Source organism: Choloepus didactylus, chromosome 12 (genome assembly GCF_015220235.1).
Source record: "Choloepus didactylus isolate mChoDid1 chromosome 12, mChoDid1.pri, whole genome shotgun sequence".
Lineage (NCBI taxonomy): Eukaryota > Metazoa > Chordata > Mammalia > Pilosa > Megalonychidae > Choloepus > Choloepus didactylus.
This window is the reverse complement of record NC_051318.1, coordinates 88,868,686-88,893,854: the sequence shown is the minus strand read 5'-3', so window position 1 is coordinate 88,893,854 and position 25,169 is coordinate 88,868,686. Positions and strand designations below refer to the sequence as shown.

Sequence of the window (25,169 nt, the reverse complement as noted above, 5' to 3'; positions counted from 1 at the left end):
GATCACAAGAATGGACAACTCTTCTGAGAATTTTCAAAGCAGAAGACTCTTAAAAACTTTCTCTACAGACATTTAAAGTCAATGGTGATATGAATAATGTTATAACAAGGCCACATTTCATAAATCAGAGATCCTCACTACAAATAGCCAGAGTGCTGATCAAGATGGAAACCAGTCAAGAAAATCAGTCAACAAAGGAGCGGGGAGGTGGGTGGTAGATGATTAGGAAACAGAATTTTTAAATTACAAGACTAAGAGAGTAGATGTATCGTTAAAGTGTTATTAATCAACAGAATAGATTTCTGTTTTATAGCTAAAATCTAGCACTCACTGTGTACACATTTTTTTATTGTAAAAAGTGCTACTGGGCTAAATCATAATAATGTGAATCAATAATTAATTAGCTTTTACAGATGTGGCTACTGGGGAAACATATTTCAATTTCATGACCAAGAATCGATGATCAAAGCCAAAAGTGAAGTGAGGACATGCCTGACAGGCCCTGCATGATTCCGCAGGCTAAATGGGGATCTGCAAGTTGAGTAAAAGATGTGGCCCCCAAAATATCCAAAAGTAACACTGTCTCAATCCAAACCACAATGAGACATAGGGAAAAAAGGCTGAGGCCCAAGGTGCTGGGGTTCCCACCAAAGTCACTGGGTAAGTATGGTCATCTTCTCCAGAAGGTTTGTAGGATGGCATAATGGAAAAGATTGAGACAAACAGAAACAGGGGATAGTGGAAAATGGCCAAAGCAACCTCCTTATAAAAGAATTGCTGCACATGTAGCATTTTAGAAAGATGCAAAGGTGCCCAAGCCTGATACGGTTGCAAATGCTGATTCAAGGAGAGAGATGACTTTAAATTCGGTGTGCTTTCTTTCCGTCCTTCCGATTTGGCATGCATTAGGCAGAAGACTGAAATAGCACAGTTAAAATGAGCAAACAATTCAATTTGCTATAACGTCTAGTATGTGTGGCTTCCTGACATGATTTTGTCACACCTAAACACATTTAGTTAGCTGTGGCTGAGTGTTGACATGACCTAGTTCCATCTCAGTCAGATGCAGCAGCCTCCTTATTCCCCAAGGTCCATCAGAGGGACTAAATGGCTCTCTGGGGCATGAGCCAAGGAGTGGGAAGAAAAAAAAAAAGAAAAGGGGGAAGGATTAAAATATAGAGAAGAATAGAAGTGGAGAAAAGGATGCATTGGAAGAAAAAGCAGGAGTAAAAAAGTAGCATGTGAGTGAGCAGGGAGTTGCATCCTGTGTTTTAGATCCCACTACTCTCAGATGCTGGCAAGGCTTGAGCATCACCTACCTCCCAGCACCCTCCAGTTCAGACAGTTGCATCCTTCAAGGCACCGGCCAATTCACCGAAAATGTCATTAAGCCATGGATTCTTTCCAGCAAAATCTCCAGAAAGCCCTGACAGATCAGGGTATTGGTGTACATAAATTTCACATTACAGTCGGGCTGCGTCATCAAGTTCTTTGAAATGGGCTCTCCATTGGCATTGCAGATGGCTGCCATGCTAGCTCCTTAGTCTGGCCAGTGCCAGATTTACTGTCTCACTTGATCCTGGGTTCTTTCCATTCCTAGTTTTTGGGTCTCAGCTCATCTCTGAGAGATGGCAAGTTGGTTGCCTCTTAGTAAAAAATGGCAATGGGTATTCTATATTCACCTTTGGAGCCTTCTACTCCACTTTCCCCTCTTGCCAGCTTAACTTCATTTTCACACTTTCTGTGAGTCCCCAGTAGATGGCCTCCTCTCTGCTCACACAGCTCACTGTAGATGCCCATACCCTGGAACCTACAACACTCTTTCCAGGCTGGCTCCCCCCACTTGAATGGCACCTCTTCAAGAACATGCTCAATGTGGAACAAATGAATGAATGAATGCTATTCACCTTTAAACGACAGAATCCTATTATAGGCAGCAGACTAGCTAATGAGGCTCTCCATGTAACAGGATTTTGTGTCAATGGAGGATGGAGAAACTCGCAATCGCTTACCAAAATTAATTTTTCCTTAAACCAAGTCTCAGCCATTAGGATGTGCAACCTTTAAATCATGTTTTATACCAGTCTACTTCAGACTTATTGATAAGTTTAAAACAACGGATGTATTTAGTCAACAACTGAGTCCTTCCATCATAGCTCTGCTATTTAAAATCTCCAGTTTCTTCTTCATAACACTTTATTTCTCCCCCTCCTTTCCTTTCACCACTGTCAAGGAACATTTTATCCAAAAACGGCAAATATCTTAAATTATGGCTTACTGCTCCTTCTCAAGATACTTGTTTTCTTGTATCTCCCTCACATGAATAGCCAACGTGGATTAGACAGCTTCTCCCACATACATTTCCATGAGGACAAGCATTAGGCCCACCCCCTTTCACCATGGTAAGCATAAAATTTTCAGATGGTTCTCCAGGTCCCTGAGGTACAAACTCTTATTCTCCAGGGCATTATGAACTTGTGCAGGATATCATGCTTTTCTCATGATATAAACATCCACTTTTCTTTTCTGAGTGAAGAAGCCTCTATTTTCTATCTGGCTACGTTCTTGCAACAAATGCAAGGCTCATTAATTTAACTGAATCTGTTCCTAATTTTTAATTAAATCTGCATTTCTCCCAGTAACCCTTGGAAAAACATGGAAGCCACATTACCATATTGGAGAGAACAGGAAACATAGAGCAAGTCAGACAAAAAAGAGAAGCACAAAACCACAAGACAGGTTTTCTTATAAATTTACTTTTGTAACAAAAATTAACATTCAAAGGCAATGTTGTTATTGTACAGTATAAAATAATTTCCACTAAATTGAAAATGGGATTATTTTTTTTTTTACTGAAAAGCCACTGGATAACTTTTCCACTTAAAAAAATTTACAATTTGCAGCCTGCGTAGAAAAAAATACACCTGTTCAATAATTATATAAATACTCTTGACATATTTCAGTAGCCCATTATGTACCCTTTTTGGCAATGTCAGCTTTCTAAAGTCAATTATCTTCCAAATTTAAAAGGCACGTGGTGGCCATCATCCTGCTTATTGTTTAAGGCCTCTGTTTTAATTTTTTTGCACAGACTTAACAAGTCTGAAAAATCTATTAAGTTAAAAAAGGGTGAAGAAATATAACACATTTGATATTAGCAAACAACATTTTTTTCCTCTTAGCTGCAAGTCTTCCCCAGGGGATTTACAAAGTGCACCAGTTAAATATGTCTGTACATTTAAAACCTTAAATATGTCAACAGCAAGACATTTTAAATATTTTGAATCAAATACTATAGCACAAATATAATTTACAATACTTTGCACAGAAAACATTACATCTGAAATATAACTTTAGGTATTATATAAAAATACATCTATTTTCTCTCCTCATTAGAAAAGGTATTGGCAGGTTCCAGAATGATGTAACAATTCAAAAGAACTCAGCCCTTCAGATGTTCATCTGCCTGTAATCAAACACTAGCCTCTCTGCTTCAGCTGTATGGTGGCCCTTAGCCAAGAGCTCGACCTGGAGAATTAACGCCTCCAGTAGCCCAAATGCAGATTTTCATATCAGTAACCACAATTGCTCCAATCTGGTTTAATTTGGGGAATTCATTACAAAATTTAAAAACTGCTGTGTAAGAAAGCCTTTAGAACATAACACACCTTGAGTCCACCATCTGCCCTTGGCTGTAAATACAGGTGTTCTCTACAGGGTCAAGGGCATTGACACATCTTCAGGGGCCATGGGGCAGAGCCTCACACACCCATCTACATCTTCCTGGGCTTGTTTGTTTTTGTTTTTTTTTTTTAATCTACATACATCCTAGGAAATACATGATAATGCTCCACAACATGGTGCTCAGTCTATATCTCGAACTTTAAAAGCCCCGAAGTAAGTTGCATCTTGATCTGGATCCAGCAGGGAAGGGTTGGAGACCTCGATGCTGATCTCCTCACCAGACCGTAGCTTGAAGAATCCTCCAACGTTTATGGAGTAAAAATGGAATTCAGAATTTCCCGACCAGTATTTGGTGCTTCCTCCTTTCATCAGGGTATGAGAACTCGGGATTTTGATGCTGGTTTTGGTGACGTACACCATCAGCTGAAGGTACTCCGTCGCTAGGTCTCCTGAAGTTTCGTGATGTCGAAAGCAAATGTTGGCATACAGGTAATAAAAGCCATCTTGGTTAACTACGAGTTTCCCGTTTCTGAAAGTCATGTTGGAGATCTTGGCCCAACCGCGATCATGGTACCAGGAGGAAAGACTCACTTTGTGGGAACCTGAGGGGAGGAGAGTCACACGATTTAAAGGCAGGGCCTTGTAGGAGAAGGACATCCTCACACTTCTATGAGATTGGAGAAAACCATAGAACAATGGTTGTTATACCAATGGGAGAAAAGCTTCCCAAAATTTATTTTCTCGAAGGGGAAAGACGCATTCAAATATACTTAGTGCTTTCTGTACGTACTTTAGAGGGTAAAAAGATAAAACCTCTTTTCTCCTTCCCTCAAGGAGCCTACAGTATACTAAGAATAGGTAAGATGTATGCAGTGAAGAAGAAAGGCATATGCACTGCTGGGAAAGGTATAGATCATTACTGTGGAAATTCAAAGAGGTGAGAGATTATCTTCAGCGAGAGTGGGATCAAGAATGGATTTAAGGGGTTGCCACTGAATCTGAGCACTTCAAGGAGGAACAGAATTCAGCCACACAAGACAGGAACACAAAGATCATCCCAGGTGAAGGAACCAAAGGAAAACAAGACGCAAGTGTACGGAGAATTTCCACACTTCATGCATCTCAAGCTCTGCTGTTAATTCATGGACAGGAGGAGACAGAAGAAGATGAAAATCTGAATCATAGAAACTTTGACCAAAAAGCCAAACTCCTAAGCTCTGTTCTCATCACTGTCTTTTTTTCCTCCCTCCAACAGCCCAAATGCCTCTCAGATTCACAAATCTGAAGAGCTATCCCCAGTGAAGTTTAGAAAGAAGATATTCTCGGCATTGCACTCTCCGGCTTAACAAAGTCACACGATCCTTTGTGACTAAAGCACAGTAAAATGTCTTTTGAATGAGGAGAGTTCTCCTTTAGCCTCTTCTCACACCTGAAACGTGCTGACAATTGGTCTTCATGCTATTGTTTCTGGAGCAGTAAAAGTTTCTGAAGAATCTTCTAAATCTTCTAAATGCTTTCAATATTTAGGATATTTTATCAGGTCTTTAAAAACTGGCAATACCCCTATGATAAATCCAATTCATCAAAATTTGAATTTCTGTGGACACCCCATTATCCAACCAGAGAACTCATTAACTAACATTGGGAAGTTCTTACACCGAGGAGCTCCAAAAACACATTTTGTTAGTACTTGCTAAATTAAGGTTGTCTGTTAGGATTTCAACAGGGCAAACAGGACTGAGGAGTCTTGGTCTGGGATTGGGATTTAGTCTCTGTGGCCACAGTTTAGGTCAGGTCCTTAGATGTTGGGAAAAAAATTAGCCTACCGGACTTGAGCTAGATTGAAGTGTATTCCACAGATCCATCAGAGCTGACACCCTCCAGTTAAAGTAGATCCTTGGGAGGTCCTCAGAGAACATGAAATCCTCGCTGGCTCCTTCCCAGACTGGCCTGAATCCTGGGAAACCTTGAGCCCCTGCCCCTTTCACTGGAGAACCACAGGATGGGAGCTGTTCTAGTGTCTCTAGAGGGGGTGCAAGGCCACCTGGGGATGGTTTGGGGATCCCAATCTCAGGCTGTTCCAAGAATCAACCAGGCAGTGGGGCAAGTGGAAGAAAACAGGCATCGGGGTGGAGTCGCAGCAGGAAGACCCATCTCTAACCAGGCCTGTGAAGGTCCAGAACCACCTGTCCCAAACCCTCTGCCCAGGGACAAGGTACTTCCTGAATTGCACAGCCCATCCACTGGCGGGTGCTGGAGCTCTCCTGAGACGCCATCACCAGCACCCCTGCCCCCTGGGCAACCACAGCCCAGGTCCTTCTTCTTCTCTGGAGGTCCAACTTGAGGTCATCCCAGATTAAAACACCCCAAATGTATATATTACCCCACAGCCCCAAGTGAATCAAGATGAGACTACAAGATTCCATTCATCAGATCCTCATAAACACCAGTCAAGTAATTTCTCCCTACTGTTAAACAGCCACCTAACCCACTGAGAAAGCTAACAAAGTTCAAGATCTCTCCCATTTCAAATTTTCCCATGTTACTCCCCTCCTTACCCCACTCAGTCTATTATTTGTCCTATTTATCCCCATGATGATTCTTTTAACAGAGAGGAGCAGAACAATTAAGCTCAAGTTTAGTCTTGACCCATCAGTAGGATGGATCAGCTGGTATTAGACCAGGGCCTGGATACATGGCCTGGGAGGGCAAGGAAGGACGAGAACAGAGAGAGAGGCTAAGACAGGACCCTAGAGTGGGTGCCATCACTAAAGTCAAACATAACGTCTTTACTTCCTAGTGAAGATATCTCCATTTTTATTCATTCATTTACCCATCCATTCACTGATTCATTGAGTTGATCTGTCATTTAATAAATATCTGTGTGGTGCTTTCCATGCACATTAACTCAGCCCATAATTAAGAATGATACTAACCAGTCTCCTCCCAAGGAACTCACCACCAATCATGGAGAAAATAAGAAACGAGCATGTAAAATATAACATTTCGATTTCTGCATATCCCATAGCACACAGCAGATGTTCAATTACAAGTAACTGTCAAGTGAAAAGTGAAGACATTCATGGCAATGAAGAGAGTTCAGCTCAGTGAGGGGACAGAGGAGCCAGGGAACTGGGTGCACTTGGGTCAAATGTGGATGGGCTCAGGCAAGGGAGAAGACTGTCGGTGAAGAAAGCTGTTTGAGGAGAAAAGGGAATGGACTTGGCACGCTCAGGAGTTTAGGAAAGCTGTCACTGTGAACCAGTGCACTCCTGTATAGGAAGTGGGAAAACAGTGAGAGAAGTACATTGGGAGCAGGTTGAAGGGTCTCAGGTGGGCAGCCTGGGATTCCATCACTGAAGAGCATGCAGGCATGCTGTCCACTACTGTCAGATATGGGAGAAGAAGTCTCTGCAAATGCTTAGCCGGAGCACACTCTAAAGGAACCCACGTATTCTGGTCCCACAAAATACTGCCCCATGCATTTTACTCAAAAAGCTTTGGAAATGCACAAACTAACAGTCAATAGAAGGCAGATTCTAATTTCTTATGTGCAAATAAGTGTAAACAGAGCCCCAGAATGAACATGTAAAATTAAAGCCATCTTCCTCTGAAGTTTCCGGAACTGGCCAAACTGGGAGAGATAAATGGAGTGGAGGGACTGTTGGCAGCAAATTCTATTTTCTTAAACAGCAGTACACACTAACTCATTCCACCCAGTCACAAACTCAATAACCCTCAGAAAATAACTAGGAGTTTTGCCTTGTTTTTTTGGCAATGATTTGATGCTAGGTGCCTGCAGAGAAAGCTTTATAACTAAAACGTGCTCGCTGTTGCCAAACAGACTTTGGCGTGCGCTCTAATGCAATATTTATCATACGCCATTTAAAAGGAACTAAAAAGATAAATGTAGAGTCCATTCACAGCACACACAGCTGATGCTTCAGTATTAATTTGATTGCTTTTGCTAACATGCAAAACAGTTTTCCACTCAGAGAAAATTATGTAGTTGCACCATAAGGGGTGCACAGACATATGCGCACACACATACACACACACACACACACACACACACAAACTACAGACACAGAGAAAATTTGTTTATGAAGCAAGTATCTGGGACAGGATAGGTAGTTTAGGAAAATCGTCTAGAAGCCAGTGAGTTGGTTTCCCACGTTTTATGTCCCCAGTCAAGAAAAACTGCTGCATGTCCCAGGCTATCATCTGGCTTCAAAGTCATTTATTAAAATTTGGATTTTTTTCTAACCCCATGAAAGATTTGCCTTGGATCCTTTATAGAACAAAGTATATTATGCATAAATTACTTATTTAATTAAACTCAAATGGAAATAACAAATCACATTCACTGAGGGCTTACTCTAGGCCTGCTTTCTCGTGAACAGTCCATCTCATTGCCTCATTTAATCTTCCTTGCTAACCCAGAGGCAGATATGATCACAATTCCCATTTTATACATGACGAAGCCGAGGCACAAAGGATGCAATAATTTATACCAGATCCCAAAACTGGAAAGTAGTGCAGCGAGGCTTCAAATCCAGGCACTGGGATTTTGGAGCCCCTACTGTTAAACACTACCCCAATCTACTTCTTACAGGACAAGAGGCACACAGTGCTTCGAATTTATTTCTTGCTGATAAAACCAACTGATCACAACATACATCGTCATCGTGACCTCTTATATTTTCTCATGCAATGTGGGAAAAACAAAACAAAACATGGGCTTTGGAATTAACTGGAGTAAAATTTTACTTCTAATTCTGCCACCCCTCTGACCCTGAGGCAAACAACCCAACCTATATGAACCTCAATTTCCCCATCTGCAAAATCTGCAAGGTAATCTCTAACTTGCAGGGTTGGAGTAACAGTACAGCTAATAAACACACAGCAAAATGCCCAACACATAGTAGATGTTTAATAAATTGCAAAATAACTACAATAATGCGCAATTAGTATTCTATCATAATATTCTTTGTAATCTTTTTGAGACTTTCCTATCCCAAGGGGAAGTAACCACTAGGAGTATGTAATGAAATAGCTGGTGCAGCAAGGAAAGAGATGTAGGCACTGGGCTCCAGGTTTCCTCATTTGCAAAGGATCATGAGACATCCAGACCGTGGAGTTAAACTCTTACCCAGAGAAAATGAGGAGCCCTGGAGACGGGGTGGGATGTCTCATTTTTCTAGAAGGCTGCCACCTCTTACAGATCACTCGGTTGAGCCCTTCCCTGTAATGCGACAGGACACGGCTAAGTATCCGACCACAGGATGAATTCATTCACCCCAGAGGTCAGCAATGGGGATGTGTCAACCTCAGCTTGGCTAAGTCCAGATGAGCATAAAAAGGAACTGCCCTTCCTTCTACACACCTGAACCTGTAGTCATTTAAAATACACACCCATGCTGATTATCTGAGAAGGAAACAGCAATGACGTCCATTAAGACACGACTGAGAATCACCAAATCCAGGATGTTCACTTGACTGTGGATCATCAGCCCAAGACTAAAGACCTTTTGTTCCATCTTAAGTTAAGGGCGCTTGAATACTTAGTAACAGGCTAGCAGAGTTGAGGATTCAAATGGGCCAATAAATGACACCTGCAATATCTGTCAGGCTGGATGCAAAGGGAACTCACCTGATGGGATGTCGGTGGCATTTATAGTGAGATGAGCAAAAGGCTGGGTTTCAGGCTTGCTCCTCCTGGCCAGATCTAACCATGAACCTTCCACCATAGCTGAGATGAGAGAAACTAGGTTAGGCCAGAGAGTAGCGACCCTGTGGGATTCCAAATATTCACACAGATCTGTACTTACGTCTCTCTGCTTTGAGGTGCTGTGACGAAACAATATGTTGCAATTCCTGAAATGGAAAGGAAAAACATCTTGGTTATACACCCACTCTTTCTATAAAGCAGTTAAGAGTGCAGGAACCATTGGACATAAAATAAATGAAACTTCATTTCCTTCAAAAGATGCCAGAAGTGGAAAGGCAGTGAAATTCTTTGATATTCAAAGAGAGCTGTCAAGGGAAGTTCACCCCAAAGAATTATGTTGATTTTCTTAAAAACTAGACCACCCATGCCATCTAACAAAATACTCTGGACAATAAGTGGAAATAAAAGACTAAATGTAATTTCTAAACAATGGAGTAATTGAACGTAATTATAAATATGTAGCAGGTACACCCATGGAGATGAAGTTAACTAGGGAAATAACAATTACACAGAATGTATGACCGTCTTGAATCTTCAGGGAGGTTCTTTTTATGTCTATTTCATTAGTGAATTCCTGTTGTAACACCAAAGCTCAGCCCACACAGAAGAGAATGATGCCCAGCTCCCAGTGGCCAATTTTTTATTTTAAAAACCGTATACTGTATTTAAAGTACTATATAGAGGTCTAAGAGTTTTTAAAGTACTGCTAATTAACTTAAAATACTGCCACAAATAGAGGTGTAGAGTACAAGCTGGGAAAAGAAAGAATCTGAGTACATAAAGAGTGTGGGTCATTGCCCATCTTAATCCGAGCTCAGAAAATCAAGAATTCCATCGGGAACACCACGTCCATCTGAATCAGGACCTTAGCCAAGGGTAAATGACACACTTGGGACCCAGATGACAGGTCAGGCTTGGACCTCAGTTCAAAGCCCTGCCCAGCCACCCACCTCTGCACCCCTCAGTTTCCTTCTCCATATGTCGCAGATATTAACTGCACCTCTATCAGACAGCGGCTGGGCAGATGGAATGAGATCAGGCCTGCAGGCGCTTGGCTGTGATGCTTGGAAAATTCAGGTATCTACATACCAGAAACACTCTGGAGAGATTCCTTATCTCTGAGACTGGGCTGGTCACTCATGTCCACCATTCTACAGTCCATCACACTCAAAAGATAAGCCCTAAAGCTCAAGTTCTTAGCATGGCAGAAGAGCAGGGTTTTGAAAGTAATTAATTAATTAGCTAATTAATTAACCAAATACAGGCAGTAACACAACATGGCCTGAGGTCAGGCTGGAAGGGTTTTGGAGATAAGGTGACATTTTTTCCTCTCTCTCCTTTCTCAATACCTCCAAGAGAGACGACAATCTATCCTATTTTTAAAAACCCTTCAAGGAGACAGCCTTGGCTGTCCTCAGTTCCCTAATCCAAAGTCCTAAAGAAGTCATGGTGTGGCTGACCTTCAGGAAGAAACCTCAGGGGCTCACCCAGGACCCCCTTCTGCCCCTGCCTAGGCCAGGCCTCCACCCCACAGCCCCAGCGGCAGCACGTTCTGGGCCAGTGGTGGCCTCATGTGAGTTGGGCAATGCAGTGGCCCTTTCTGAACCGCCTTCTCCTCCCCGCTCCATCCAAGATTTCCTTCTCCGCCTCCTGACCTCCGATCTCCCAGCTCTCTTCTCACGACCTTCAGATTCCCAATGGTGCTGATTTCTGGAATTTCCTGGGTTTGCCTCCACTGCATTCACAACAGAGAATTCTAGGCACACCACGTATCTTTATAAACTGCGTTTATCTTTAGCCATCTATGGATACAGATTACTGATTTACCTGATTACTGTTTCTTAAAGACTGGAATAAGAACCTATGTTGACACAGGAATTCAGAAATTTAAAGCTATCCCTCATTTTCCCTCTTGTCCTGACGTACCTCACCATCAGAGGGGAGAGGGAGGATGGCAGAAGGAAAGCAAAGTATGGCATTACCTACAACATGCTGTTTCGTGCTCTTCTAAATAAACACACTTATTATTAAAAGAAACAAAAAATAAAGAGCTTTTGTGCTAATTCAGTGAATGTATCACCCCTGCCTGTAGGGCATCCCTTGCCAGACACCCCCCTTCAGAGTTTCTGATACAGGAGGGCTGGGGTGGGACCAGAGAATCTGCATTTCTAGCAGGTGGGCTGGTGCTGTCGCCAATTTGAGAATGGCAATCCCATTCTAACCCAAAAGATGCACAGGAAGGCAAATGTGTGGTTTTCTGGGTGCTTGAGACACAAGTTCAAAGAACATCAAGCTCACGCCACTCATTAAACAGTCAGGGAAAGTTTGTTCTCTCCCACCTGGGAATGAACTATTTCTGGTAGGTCAATCAGTGGCTTCTAAGTCAGAACTGCCACAGACCCATTTTGCAACAACAAAATTCAATAATCAGCACCTCTCAAAAGCAGAGCATAAAAAAATATTAAGATCCAGGATGAATTAAAACTCTAGTTGAAGCCCATAAGGAACTTTGCTCTTTTGATATACATTGTTGGGTATCCAAGAATTGCAATTCCTCTCAAAAATCCTATAGGGACGTTGCAGTGGGAAAAATGATGCATTGACACCTTCAGGCTAAAGAAAAATGTATTCTCAAAATCTATTCTTGTAGCTCCCCACCTCCCAACTTTTTGACCTCTGAGATTATTGTTATGTATTTGCATCAAGATCAACCATAAACACAACATTTTTCTAAGGCTACCTCTTTTGACTTGGGGACATCACTAAGCTGTTGTGAGCAGGGCCTCAAACAGCCACGGGGTTGCACTTTAGAGCCACCTGAGAAGCTTTTAAAAGAAACCTAGGCTCTGGATCCACTCAGCCAGTCTAACTCAATCGCTTGGACATTGAAAGCATTTTTTTTTTTAAAGAAGCTCCCCAGGTGATTTTTTTTTTTATTATTTATGCAAAAATTTTAATAGTTATTTTTCCTCACAGTCACCCAATAAGGACACATCTAAGCAAGTTTTTACAGTTAGATGACACAATTCATATAATAGCAATTTTATTAGCCTGAAGAAAATAAGTGAAATCTGGCCAAAAGTAATCACCATGCATTTACAAAACAGTTAATATTCTATATGGTGTTCAGAGACAACTAAGATTTATTGAGTACTTCCTGTTTTCCAGGACCAAAAACATATTACCTTATAGAATTCTCAAATCCATCCTACAAGGTAGGTAATAATATCTTTTATTTTATGGATGAGAAAACTAAGACTCAGACCAATAGGAACTTGCCACAAGCAATAGGACAACCATAGGCTGTCGTATTTAATTATACTGACTGCCAGTTTTAAGAGAACATAACACCAGGTGATTTTAACATATGGCAAGAGTTGAGAAACACTGTTGCTAACTGCACATCCCCATGTACAGTTGTTTGGTGACATCCCTATTTTGTCACAGATTTATTATATTCTCACACCTTCATATACATTTTCCACATGTTAGAAGTTAAAACTAATCTTTTATATTTGTATCTGCCAAAGTGTTCTCCCCTATGGTACTGTATTTAATTCTTATTATAATCGAAGCCAGGGTAGCTATTGTTATTCTCATTTTCCAGGCTGGGAAATGGAGGCAGAAGCAGAATAAGAACTCACCTAACAAAGCTAAGACTCCAACCTATGTCTTTGAACCCACCTTCCCAAGCGATATCCCAACACCCTTTGTCTTAGTGTGCCAGAGCTGCTATCACAAATACCACAAATTGGTTTGGGCTTAGTAGCAAGAATTTATTGGCTCAAGGTTTTGAGGCTAGAAGAAGTCCAAAATCAAGATATCAGCAAAGCTGGCTCTCTCCAGGAGTCTGTACATTCTGGTCTGGCTGCCAGCAATCCTTGAGGCTCCTTGGCTTGCCGCTCTGCCTCCCGTCCTGTGGCGATGTCCTCTCCTTTCTTGTGTCTGCACTTCCAGTTTTCACCGCCTTCCAGCCCTGAGCGGTCTCCTCCAACTTCTGGCTTCCGGTTTCTTCTCTTCATAAGGCTTCCAGTGATATGGACTAAGGCCCACCCTCATTTGGTTGGGCGATACTTGAACTAAAAATAACATCTTCAGGAGGTCCTATTTACAATGGGTTCACCCCACAGGAATGCAGATTAAGATTAAGAACATGTCTGAATTGGGGTACATCATCCAATCTGCTACACCCCTTTGTAAAGATGCAGACATCAAATATATTTGTGAAAGCTAAAGAAAAGTCAAGTGCTTCTTAGAGGGTGGGTTTCCTTCTGAAAAAGGGGGTCTGGCTGCTTGATGGCATGGACAGAGGAAGGGATTTATCAAAAGGGAGTCTAGACATCAGGAAATAGGGTCTCAGAACTCCAAGGGGCTGCAGAAAAAAAACTGGTTCAGAGAACACATTCAGGGCTTGGCTGATGAACCCTGCAAACCAATATTCTGAATGAGGAGGCCTCCTGTCTCCATACATGATCCTGTCAAATGCACTCCACAGAGCCAGGGCCATTCAAGTGTTTAGTTATTTCCCATAGACCTCAGATCCTTTGCTGTATAAATCCCAAGCATGGATCCTTCTTGGATGCCCCCTAATGTTTTTCATTTTCAGGATTCTAGGGGACCATTCTAAGGAATGCCCATATTTCATCCTGACAAGTTTGTCTATTTTCTAAGCTTTGCATTTCCATTTATTTTCATCCACATTAGTCCTCTACTTCTGTCAGACTACTTCGAGTGCTTGAGATTTGCAGCACTTTTATTCCCAGATGATATAATGCAGGCATTGTTTCTGCTTTCTTTGAATTCAGACAGTTCTGATATTCTGATTTTGGTAAAACACTACAAAGCACATCCTAATGCCTTCCCTCTGAACAAATTATTCAGATGAAAGAGATCTTCAAAAAACATTGTTTATGTGCTTTATCTTATTTTAAACCCAGCTGTAAATGAACAAAAACTACTTAGTTAACTTTCTGGACAAATATCTAATGCAATCATACATTGCCTGCACTATCAGAATGTCCAGAGATTTGCATAAACAGGCATAGGCAGATTGGACACACCTCCCATCCAGCAAACAATCTCAGGCAGAAGCCAGAAACCGTTTCCAGCCAGGCAAACAGTCCTCTCTGTCATCGTCTCCTCTTGGCTAAGAGCCACCGTTGAACCATCCTAAACAGAACCCAATGTCCTGCTCCCCAGGAAGTTCGCCATCCATCTTCTCAGAATACGGCATTGTCTGTCACCTGCTGCATGCAAGAGACAAAAGGAATTGCCCGCTGTTTTCTATAAACGGCACATGACGGTCTAAATCATTGCTTACAGTAAGTCACTAAGAAAATTCACATGAGTGAGTGAAGTTATTTATGGGCACACTGTAACAGCCAGGCTTTTCACCAAATTTATGCATCTCAGATAAGCATAATTCAGGCCTGAATTATGATAGCTTCATTTAACCCTTCAAAACATAGTGATAAAGGAAAATCGAACTACTGGTAGAAAGTCAAAGAACCAGCTGCCAATTCAAGAATAAAAGAAGCCCTTTGCTATGTTGCCACCTTGTGGGCGTTGGCTGACATTTAACAGCCGGGGACACTGCAGAAGGCTTCGTGGATTTTAAACTGCAGTCAGTCCACCCCCACCCCAAACTCTAAAAACAGGAGAAAGGAGGAAATTTCACAACAATTTTTTTTAATCCTCTCATTTGCGGTATTTTCCTTTCTGGACTGCGTTAACTTCATCTCGGAAAACATCTGTCATTTAAACAGACAGGGAAGCAACCGACAGGATTTTTTATCTGAACTTTCACTTAACTTGTATAAAAATGTTGAGATTTCACAATTTCTCCTCCAGGAAATAAAGTACACAAAAGATCAATGTGATTGTGTAACTGTGGTCTCCAGAATTGCCTCGGTTCAACTGCTTCTGATCTCAACATCCAAGAAGCCCAGCTCCCAGGAGTGTGACAGGGAAAACTTAAAGAGAGCAGACTGTGAATCTTGTCCCTGGGGATCAGGCTCCATTTAGATGCTTGAAAATCTTTTAAAATCTTCTAGAATCTTCTGCCAAACATAGGGAGGAGGGAGATAGCCTAGTGCTGGCTCAATCTTGGATAAGTCAGGGCCACTTAGAAGAAGTTGTATGTATAAGAATAAATAGAAACACCTTGAGTAGTTACGGGAACTCTGCTCCAGGTAATTTAAACATTTACAACAAACTCTAGGCCCACCTTTGCAAACTTGGCTAAAATATTGCCCCAAACATGACTGTGATAGCCTTCCAATCCAGGAGCAAATGTTATTAAATTTGCAACGTTTGTTTGACTGCAGTGTTCATAGTCTTCTAAAATAATGTAAATAGATTTAAGGTACAATCGAGGACATTCCCAGCTGTAAAGAATCTCTGAAAAGGTCAAGTTCCTGGAGTCTGAAATTGGGCTTATCGGGCTGCAAATCCCACATGTGCATTATGATTGTGGTCTGCAGTCCACGCGGAGTCTGTCAATCAGAGCACAGGAAAAGCCATTTGTACAACCAGATGCTTCGGAAACCACGGGCACCGGCTCGGAGCTGGGGTCTCAGGTGGTGCTTCCCTTGGCAGAACCAGCAACAGCTGCAGGGACATCTGGCTGGTTGAACAAAGATTTAACACCCCGTTTGCCAGATACAATACAGGGTTCATACACTTGTCAACATATGCAAGGCATTCATTTTAACATATTAATGATGCCCTTCATGTAATTCTTCTCCAACCTGGTTGCAAGAATAGTGCATTCATCAGCAGAGTTAGCACATGCATGCCACACATGGGTTGTTTCTGAAAATGAACAGCCAGTTTCCCGTCCCTGCAGAGAAGTCCTGCGGATTCCACCTTGTAACGAGCCCTGAAATCCATCTCCTCCCCTCCAACCCCAGGACCTCTGCCTTTCTTTAAGCTTTCACAATGTCTCTTGAAGATACGGTAAACGCTCCCTACCTCTTTTCCGGGTCTCCCCTCTGCTCTCCATTGCTGCTAGAGGGTGTGTCCCAAAGCACACAGGGAATCAAGTCCCTTCTCTTAAAATCCTACCAGGGCTGCCCAAAGGCTTCCGGAACAAGCACACATTCCCTGCCAGGGTTTATAAGGCCTCACCTGATCAGGCTTGGATTTTGATTCAGGGTCTTCTAGCTATTCGTCTCCTGCACCCCCAAGCCCCCACCACACCTAAGGACACCCTCGGCCCCACAGGTCCCAGGCACAAGGAGCTGCTTGCTATTAGATCTCCCTACAAGACCCTGCTCTCTCATTCACGCAGACTTGTGCTCATGCTGCTCCCACACGGACATGCCTTCACATTTCATCAAGTAGTTCAGCTGCAATTGCAAAGCTTTTGTATCCATGCCATTCTTGGTTAAGAAGGCATAGAAAGAGCACCTCGCAGGCAGCACGCAACCAACTACAGGGATGAGATTTGGAATAGATGGCTCGGCTTTCCTGTCTTCTAACGCTCACACTGAGCCTCTAACACACAGGATCCAGGGGTACACTATATATGCACCTGGGTGGAGCGGGGATCCCCAGATCCTGAATAAGAGTCAGTAGGGACAGTTCACAATCATCCTAAGGTCAGGAACTTTAAGAGCAGAAGCTATTGGCTGGTCCATCGCCTAAATACTAGTAATGAAAGGTCAGCAATGAAGCCAAATGCTGTTCAGCCAAATCCTAGAGCAAAGCACCAGGAAGGGGGAGGTGGGGAGCCCCAGGGAGGGAGGAGGCAGCTCCCCCCATCCCAGAGTTGGGGGAGGGGGTGAAATGGGCAAGAGGGCCAGCGGCCCCCAGCAAGTAGCAGGAGAGGAAAGACGGTAGATGGATTACAGGTCCCACTAATCCTGAAGGTAAGAGCCTTCGGACTTAATTTATAATTTTATGTTTTGATCCCTAAATTTCTTTATTTTTAAACATAAACTACTGATTAAAAAATTCCCACCCAAAGCCTAAACTTCTCAACAGAGATTCTACCCCCTCCACCACCACCATCCACTCAGCCTCCAAATCTCTGCACCTCCTAACTGAATCGCCATCACCATGCCACAGCCATCTGTGAAAATTCTCAGTGAAGAACTTTACCAAGATGTGGGCCGGCCTCCCAGCTTCCTGCCCCGGAAAACGATCACGGGGTACCGTTTCTTCCTAAGAAGTCAGCCGATTGGAAAAAAACACGTCTTTATACGAAATATAGGTTACCAGGATATAGAAATGAAGCTAAAGAATGGGGAGTGGTTGTTTATTATGAGCAGAATGTTCAACTAGGTTGAACTTAAGTGTTTGGAAATGGACAGAGGTGATGGTAGCACGTTGTAAGAATAACTAGCAGTGCTGAATGGTGTGTGAATGAGGTGGAAAGGGGAAGCTCAGAGTCACGTATGTCACCAGAAGGAAAGTTGGAGGTTAAAAGATGGGAATGCATAAAACAATGAATCTTGTGGTGGACAATGTCCCTGATTAACTGTACAAATATCAGAAATCTCACTCATGAACTAGAACAAATGTATGACACTATAACTAGAAGGTAATAATAGAGGGGCATATAGGGGAAAAAATACCTATTGCAAAGTATTTTAACATTCTTTCATCAACAGTAACAAACGTACTATACCAATACTGTGAGTCAATAATGGAGGGGGGGTGGTTACAGGTATGGGAGGATTTGAGTTTTCTTTTTTATTCTTATTTCTTTTATGGAGTAATGCAAATGTTCTAAAAATTGAAAAAAAAAATTGTGGTGATGAATACACAACTATATAGTGGCACCATAAACAACTGATTGTACACTCTGGATGACTGTATGGTATGTGAACAATCTCAGTGAAACTGAATTTAAAAGAAAAAAACACGTCTTTACAAAGACGTAATGTACTGTACCCACCAAAGGGCTGAACGGAGGCTTGCCCTTGTTTTCAGAAAGCACAGTGATGCTTCTCCTTGGCAGTGCGATGGGTATGCTGGGAGTAGAAAATTAGTTTTTATTGTTTAACCTTCATGGTTTAAATGAGGAAACATCTGCTACAGTTAAAGGTCCCCTCGGGTTTTCATAAAGTAGCCTTATGACAGCAATATTAGTCTTCATAAAGAGCCCAATTTAAGAATGTCTTACACTATGGTACTTGTTAAAAAAAGTTTAATCTCAGGGCTTGGCAGGATAACTGCAATGTGGCACGTTGGACTAACTGTGCTATTTACCATGTCTCTTCTTTATTCTGCCACTTGAAAAATAACAATGCCACCTTACATTCACAGAGCTTTCTACACTTACAAAGTGCCATCTCCTCTGAAGGAGACTGACTCCCACAGGCCATCCCGGAAAGATTTCTGGCTGGTGGTTATCAGACTCAAAGGAACAGGCAAGCTGCTGCAAACAGATGAGGCCAGGAAGGGATGCAGCAGTCTGCAAACCCCCAGTCTCCAGGTTTCCATCTTGTTCATGCCCCAGAAAGGGAAGGAGCTCCCCTCTCAAGGAAGCAGGGAAAACTCCATGCTCGGGAGTAATTTCTAACCTTTTACGAATCTTTCTGGAGATTCCCAAGGTGGCCAGCTTTTGGAAACTTTAAACTGCTAGCCATGTGGTCACACTAAACACAGGGATGGGTGGAGATCATTCATTCATTCATCAAACTTATTCTTTAAATGTCCATTGAGCACCTACTATGTGCCAACCTCCAGGAACAGAAACTAAATATCACACTGTCCTTTGAAAGGACCAGCTGTCCTTAACTAGCCAGACAAACCCCAGTCCCACATGGTCAGTGCTATGCCAGAGGCGAGTACAGGACACCGGTGGGTGCACGCGGGAGAGGCTCCTAACACAGGATGGGGGCAGGCAGGCATCAGAGTCGGCCTCTTTGGGAAATGATGCCTGAGAGGAATCTTGAAAGACAATGAGGAAACTGACAACCCAGAGAAGGGCCTGGGATGGCATATAAAGGGCCATGCACAACGGCCTATAATTCATTTGTGCATCCATTTAACAAAGTTTCTTGAAGGCTGCTAGGGCCCAGGTATCCCGCAGGTGCTAAGGATACAGGACAGGTGCCCTCTTTGCCATCACTGAGGTCATGATCAGAGCAGACAGGCAGAGAGGTGAAAAGGTGCAGCCAGGATAGGGAATTTCAAGCACTTATTATGGCGGGGCCGTTGAGTACAAGTTGAGGTGGGGGCAATGAGGTGGCACCTACAAAGTAATGAAGCTGGAGAGGCAAGGGTCGGGTGAGGGCTTCCAGAACACGGACGACTTGAGGTTACATGTTGAGCTTGTCAGACTTTATCCCAAGGGCCATGGAAATCCACTGAAGGATTTTTAAGCAGGAAAGCAAGCAGCAGGTTCAGATTTGCATTTGGATGGACCGAGTGGGTGAGATCATAGATGGGGTGAGCCATTGCAAGAAATGGTGGCCTGTATTCAGGTGACAAGAGTGGTGACAGAGAGGACAGAGAAGCATTTGAAAGTACTAAAAGGAGGTAAAAATCACAGGACGGGGGTGTGGTGAACTGGTGAGCGTGGAAACTATAAGACCGTCCTCTAGCTTCTGGTTTGGGGGAACGGAGGTGATGCTGTTATTCACCATGAAAGGGTACAGCAGGTGAGATGCAGGTATGGTTACTGAGGAGAAGGGATGCTGAGCTCACTACATCTTTCTGAAAAATACAAGCCTGAAGGTTTACAATGATAATTATTATTTACTACTGATACTACTACCATGTGGTGGTCTCTAAGAGCAAAGATATTAAGGTAGCACTTTAGAGATAAGGAAGCTAAATGAGAAAAGAATTCTCCCACCTCCTGAACCTCAGTGAGTTCAAGTGAACATTTGTTGTCCGGTCATACCGGATGCCACTTCCAAGACCCCCTCGTCCACACTGCACACACTTGATCTACTTAGTTATTTCACAAATGGCTTCCCTGTCCACCGGAGGCTCTAGCCATTTTTTAGGATGTGTAGAACACCCCCTTGGTCCCAGATACTATATCTAGACCCATCCAGAAGCCTTCCTTCAAAGACAGATCAGCCCTTTTTCTAGATTTCCAAAATCATAGGAGCCACCCAAGAACTATAGAATCAGAGTCTCCAACGGGCAGATCCAGGAGCTTTTTTTTTTTTTCCCAACAAGGGCCCAAAGTGATTCTTAAGATCAAGCCAGTGTGGGAAATTCTGTTCTGGGACCTATCTTTTTCTCCAACTACACAGACAGTACCTCCCCTAGAATAAGCAAATCCTGGTGGAACAATCCAACCCACCCATCACCACCTTGCTCTCCAACCAAGGAACCTCCATTTCATTGACTTCTAGAATTGTAATCCAAGACCCCAGGCCAATCAATGAGAAGATCCACTGTCAGAGAAGTCCTTCCTGTTCACTGTTTCCGTAAATGTGTCAACCCAGAATATCTTTTATTCCATCCCGGGGTAGTTGCAGCACAAAGATAAGCCCACTTCTAGCAGCAACACTCACTGGTTATTTTCTTCTTTTAAACCCTTCTATCTTCTCCCTGGATCTCCATGACACTGAGCACTTTATAGACAATAGTCCACTGTAGGGCAAAAAGCAGTAAGGTGGCCTTAGCTTTGTAGGAAAACTCTGTGGGTCTTACTTCAGATTTCCCATAAAGACAGCTTTATAAATGCTAAATATGATTGGGGTTGAATTGCAGTTCCCAAAACTGTTATGGCAAACAGAGATGAAATCTCATTGGAAAACCACTACATGACTAACATCTTAATTTGGGAACATTGGTGCCCCCAAAACCCAAGTTTCTGTGTGGGTTTACAAGAAACCTTCTTGGGACACATGTAATTGTATACATATCCAAAGTGACAATGAGTGAGGTTTAATTTTCCCCTTGTTTTGGTGGTGTGCAGTGGGTTTTTTTTTAATTAAAAAAATAAATGAGAAATGATGGATATATAGCAACTTCACAATTTCACAGGCAGTTAAGATATACTCATATTTTAATTTACTTTAGTTTTTAAAATGGGAATGGGCCTTGGGAAATAATTCAGTTTGGAATTTCAAGAAATCAGCTTTACATAAAGAAAAAACACAACCACTTAATCTGATTGACCTTGTGGCTTTAAATTAATGTCCTCAAAGCCACAAAACTTCGCAAAAAACCCTGAAGGTGACTATGAAGGTTTATTCAAAGATTACAGACGCAGATACCTCAAGGGACCTTTTGAAACGTCCTCAAAAGGACAAATGCTGTTAAATCCAGTTTCAAGTTTCTGTCCCACAATATAAGTAAGCCTAAAGTGTTTTAATCTTTACAAAAAAATATCTTGACGATTAATTTTTTCTCAGAGATTTGTGCATTCTTTAAAAGTCAGGGTTAGCTCTTGCTCCTAGGGTAAGCGAGTCTACTTTACTGCCTAAATAGGATATGTGAATGTCAGAGACTACTCACTGTCCCCAATTATCCATTTTCTCCTTTTTTCCTATTATTATAGGCAACCCCCTTCCTCTTTAAGCTTTGATGGGCAAATGGCTGCCCAACTACAGACTACATTGTCCAGCCTCCTTTGCAGCAAAATAGTCTTTTCTTTCTTTTTTTTTTTTTTTTGGAACCTGCAGATTTTATTGAGATATATTCACATATCATATAGTCCATCCAAAGTATACAATCAATGCCTCACAGTATCATCACCCAGTTGTGCAATCAACACACTCAATTTTACACAACAAAATACAGTCTTATGAGTGAGTTCCAGCCACATTGTGAGTAGTGTCTTCACCTCCAGATACTGCCTGCATTTTTTTCTTTCTCACTTTCCTCTGTCTGGAAATAACCACAATTGGAGCAGCCAACGTGGCCCCAATGATAGAAGGTACATGTTAAGAATGGAGAAAACTCCCTACTAGTCCTATTTGCTCACCTCTGGATTATTACATTAGGAAAAAAAAAAGCTATCTTATTTAGCTCACTGAATTTAAAGGTCTCCTTGTAACAGCAGTTTAGATTGTACCAAATACAGTGAATAACTCATTAAGGATCAAAGCGTTGCAATGCTTTGGGTATGTCATCTTTAACATCAGAGGAAATGGTGCATTTACAGTATGAATCCTGCAGGAGACGAGGCCAAATACGTGCTGATCCCCAGGGAGTAAAAAAATAATAATTCACGGCAAGAATTAAGTTCAATAATTCTGGTTGTCTGGTCTTTGTTTCCATTGTCCAGTAAGTCTTTGGAGGCTCATTGGCTCCAAAAAATGGTTAGTCAAGAATATGCCAACAAGATAACTTACCGGCTGTCATTATTGCCATTGGCTTTGCACATTCTGGGGTGAAAATAAAGTGTTTTATAAACTTGTACTTACAGAGCTAGAGCTGTGATTTTAGCTCACATTATATGTCTGCCTCTATTGTGAACAGGCTATGGAGGGGCAAAGAAATCTGAGGCAAATGTGAGAAGTCTGGCTGAAAACTTTTAACAGAAATGGGCCTATATTGCCTCAGGCTAAAAATGTTCATAATTATCAAATGTAACATTGGTAAGACATTAGATAAATGAAAATCAGGCTTGTATTGTTCTGAATGGCTCAATGAACTGTTTGATACACCATTTTTCACTTAAAAATATCAGTTCACAGAGGCTGTCATTCGTCATTCATCCATTCATTCCTGAAACTGAACTAGGATTGATATACTCAAATATGAGCAACATATTCATTGCCTTTCTCCTGATGGGGCTTACAGTTTCATGCCGTGGTTTCTAAACATTTCCGATTAAGCAGCTCTACCATAGAAAAAAATGTGAATACTCCCAAACTGTGCACATGAATTTATTTAAATATTAAATAAAAGCCCTCCTGTATAAATATATTATGTACATTACAAAGTAATCACAAAGACATAAAAGCATTTAAAAGCTGATATTTAAAAATAAGTCCCAATGCTTCCTTCCCACATCTCAGGGATCATTTTGAATGGGCTGAACATCCCACTTTGGAGAACAAAGGGCTTTCGGTTCAGTCAGCTTGCAAAACAAGCCCCTTGCTAATGAGGAGTATGGAAGATAATCCAATCCAAAGTGCTATAAAGTATATCCATCCTTCTCCCGCTTATCATTCTCTCAAATATCTTTGAAAGTAAGTAGCAGGAAGTTTTTCACAAACAGGTAGTCAACGTGGGATCAACAACCTGGCCTATTAAAATCATGTGCTGCAGTTCCCAAGTTGGAGTCACAGCTCTGAGTGCCCAGAATGTATATTTAGGGCATAAACTGATGGCTTTCCAGAGACTGGCCAGGAGGTCTAATGGTTAAGTGTCCTCACTGCCACGCCAGGCAGGCCCCTGCTCATGGCTGAGCTGACCACTCCGTTCCCCGGGCTGCTGGAGGCTTGGGGAGGCTGCCAAAGCTGGAAACAAGAATCACTTTATAAATTGGACACTATATTTGTACTAGTGTTTTCTTTATTGTCATAGACTGTTATGATAGACTTTATAAAATGTGGTTGGTAGGGCTGGATCACTAAGAAGTTTTTAGAGTTCTGGGCTAAAGGGGAAAAAAAAACAAGAAAACCCAGCCACAAACAAAAAAAAGGGGAAAAAACAGCATTACTTGTCTGACCAAAGATGTGCTGGGTCAACACCACATTTTGCACACATATAATGCCACATTGTGCTTATGTCTAGCATTTGTTACCATGAGAAGGGGTGATCTTTCAGTAATGATTCCAGCAACACATGTAATTTTGTTTTACGGGTTGCCTCAATAACTGTATTAGAACTAAAACAACTTGTGAATGGCTAATAAGGCCGTCCTATTTTCAGTGTCGGCAAGAGAAATGAGATATCTGATTATTTTGGCAAGATGTGCAGAGTGTCACATTAACCAAGAATCCTCATCGAAGGATAGCGCGTTTGACAAATCATTATTTGGCTAGGACAGGAGAAAACTAAGTCTTTGGGTATGGGATAAGGCATGGCAAAGTATGGTACCCACCACAGAATCCACACTTTATAGGCTTTGGTGGGTTTTAATAACAAGGTATGGATAACGTCCATTTCCTTCCTCTTGTCTAGAGGGAAGAAAATGGCATCTGCTACCTCCAAACACACATTGGCCTGTTATGACAGCTCCTAATTCTTTACAAAGAATGAACTGTGTGTAATATTATTGCCCATATGTAAGAGCTAAAATCCTATAGCCCAACAAAAACAAATGGGAACTTAATGAAATAAAGTTCTACTCATGCTCTGAATTACAATAATCTGTTAGTCTAATCAAAACTGTGTGCCTTTAGTAAAAGCAGTTGATTATTCTTGCCTGCCCACTGATCTTTCTCCTTCTGGCTTGCCAGGGACTGCATCTGTCATAATTAGTGTTACTCAATTAGAACAAGGCACCATGTATCCAAAAGGTTCCTAAAATACTGAAAATTCGGTCATTCTTACCATCTGTACCTTAAGTTCAGATTTGTTAATCACTGTCTAGGCTGTCACGTAGAAAGCTCAAAGGAAATGTGACAGTAACAGTAAGGAACAGTAAGCTTGGTGGAGCAGCTGGGGGCAAAAAGGCACACTGAAATAATACAGGCAGTTGTAGGACGGCCAGAGAGTAGCGATGAAATAAATCTGGGATTTATTTTCACTGAGGGCATAAGGTAAGCCTATAAGTTTTTTGAAATAGTAAACAAAATGTCCCAATGCCATTCTGAATGACCTAAACTACATCCACTTATTTAAAACAATTTTATATTACATTAAATTTTATACACACATACAT

General features: G+C 41.9%; 1 protein-coding gene across 1 annotated transcript in view; it reads right to left on the bottom strand.

Moving 5' to 3' along the window:
* Window positions 1-3,309: 3,309 nt before the first annotated feature.
* Window positions 3,310-25,169, bottom strand: part of TNFSF11 (TNF superfamily member 11) — a 33,582-nt gene continuing 11,722 nt past the window's right edge. Inside the window, exons 3-5 of the mRNA XM_037800486.1 lie at window positions 9,516-9,561; window positions 9,338-9,436; window positions 3,310-4,286 (exon numbers count right to left, since the gene is read on the bottom strand). Of these exons, the coding sequence (XP_037656414.1) occupies window positions 3,865-4,286; window positions 9,338-9,436; window positions 9,516-9,561 (567 nt within the window). The 3' untranslated portion in view covers window positions 3,310-3,864. The remainder of the gene's footprint in view (window positions 4,287-9,337; window positions 9,437-9,515; window positions 9,562-25,169) is intronic.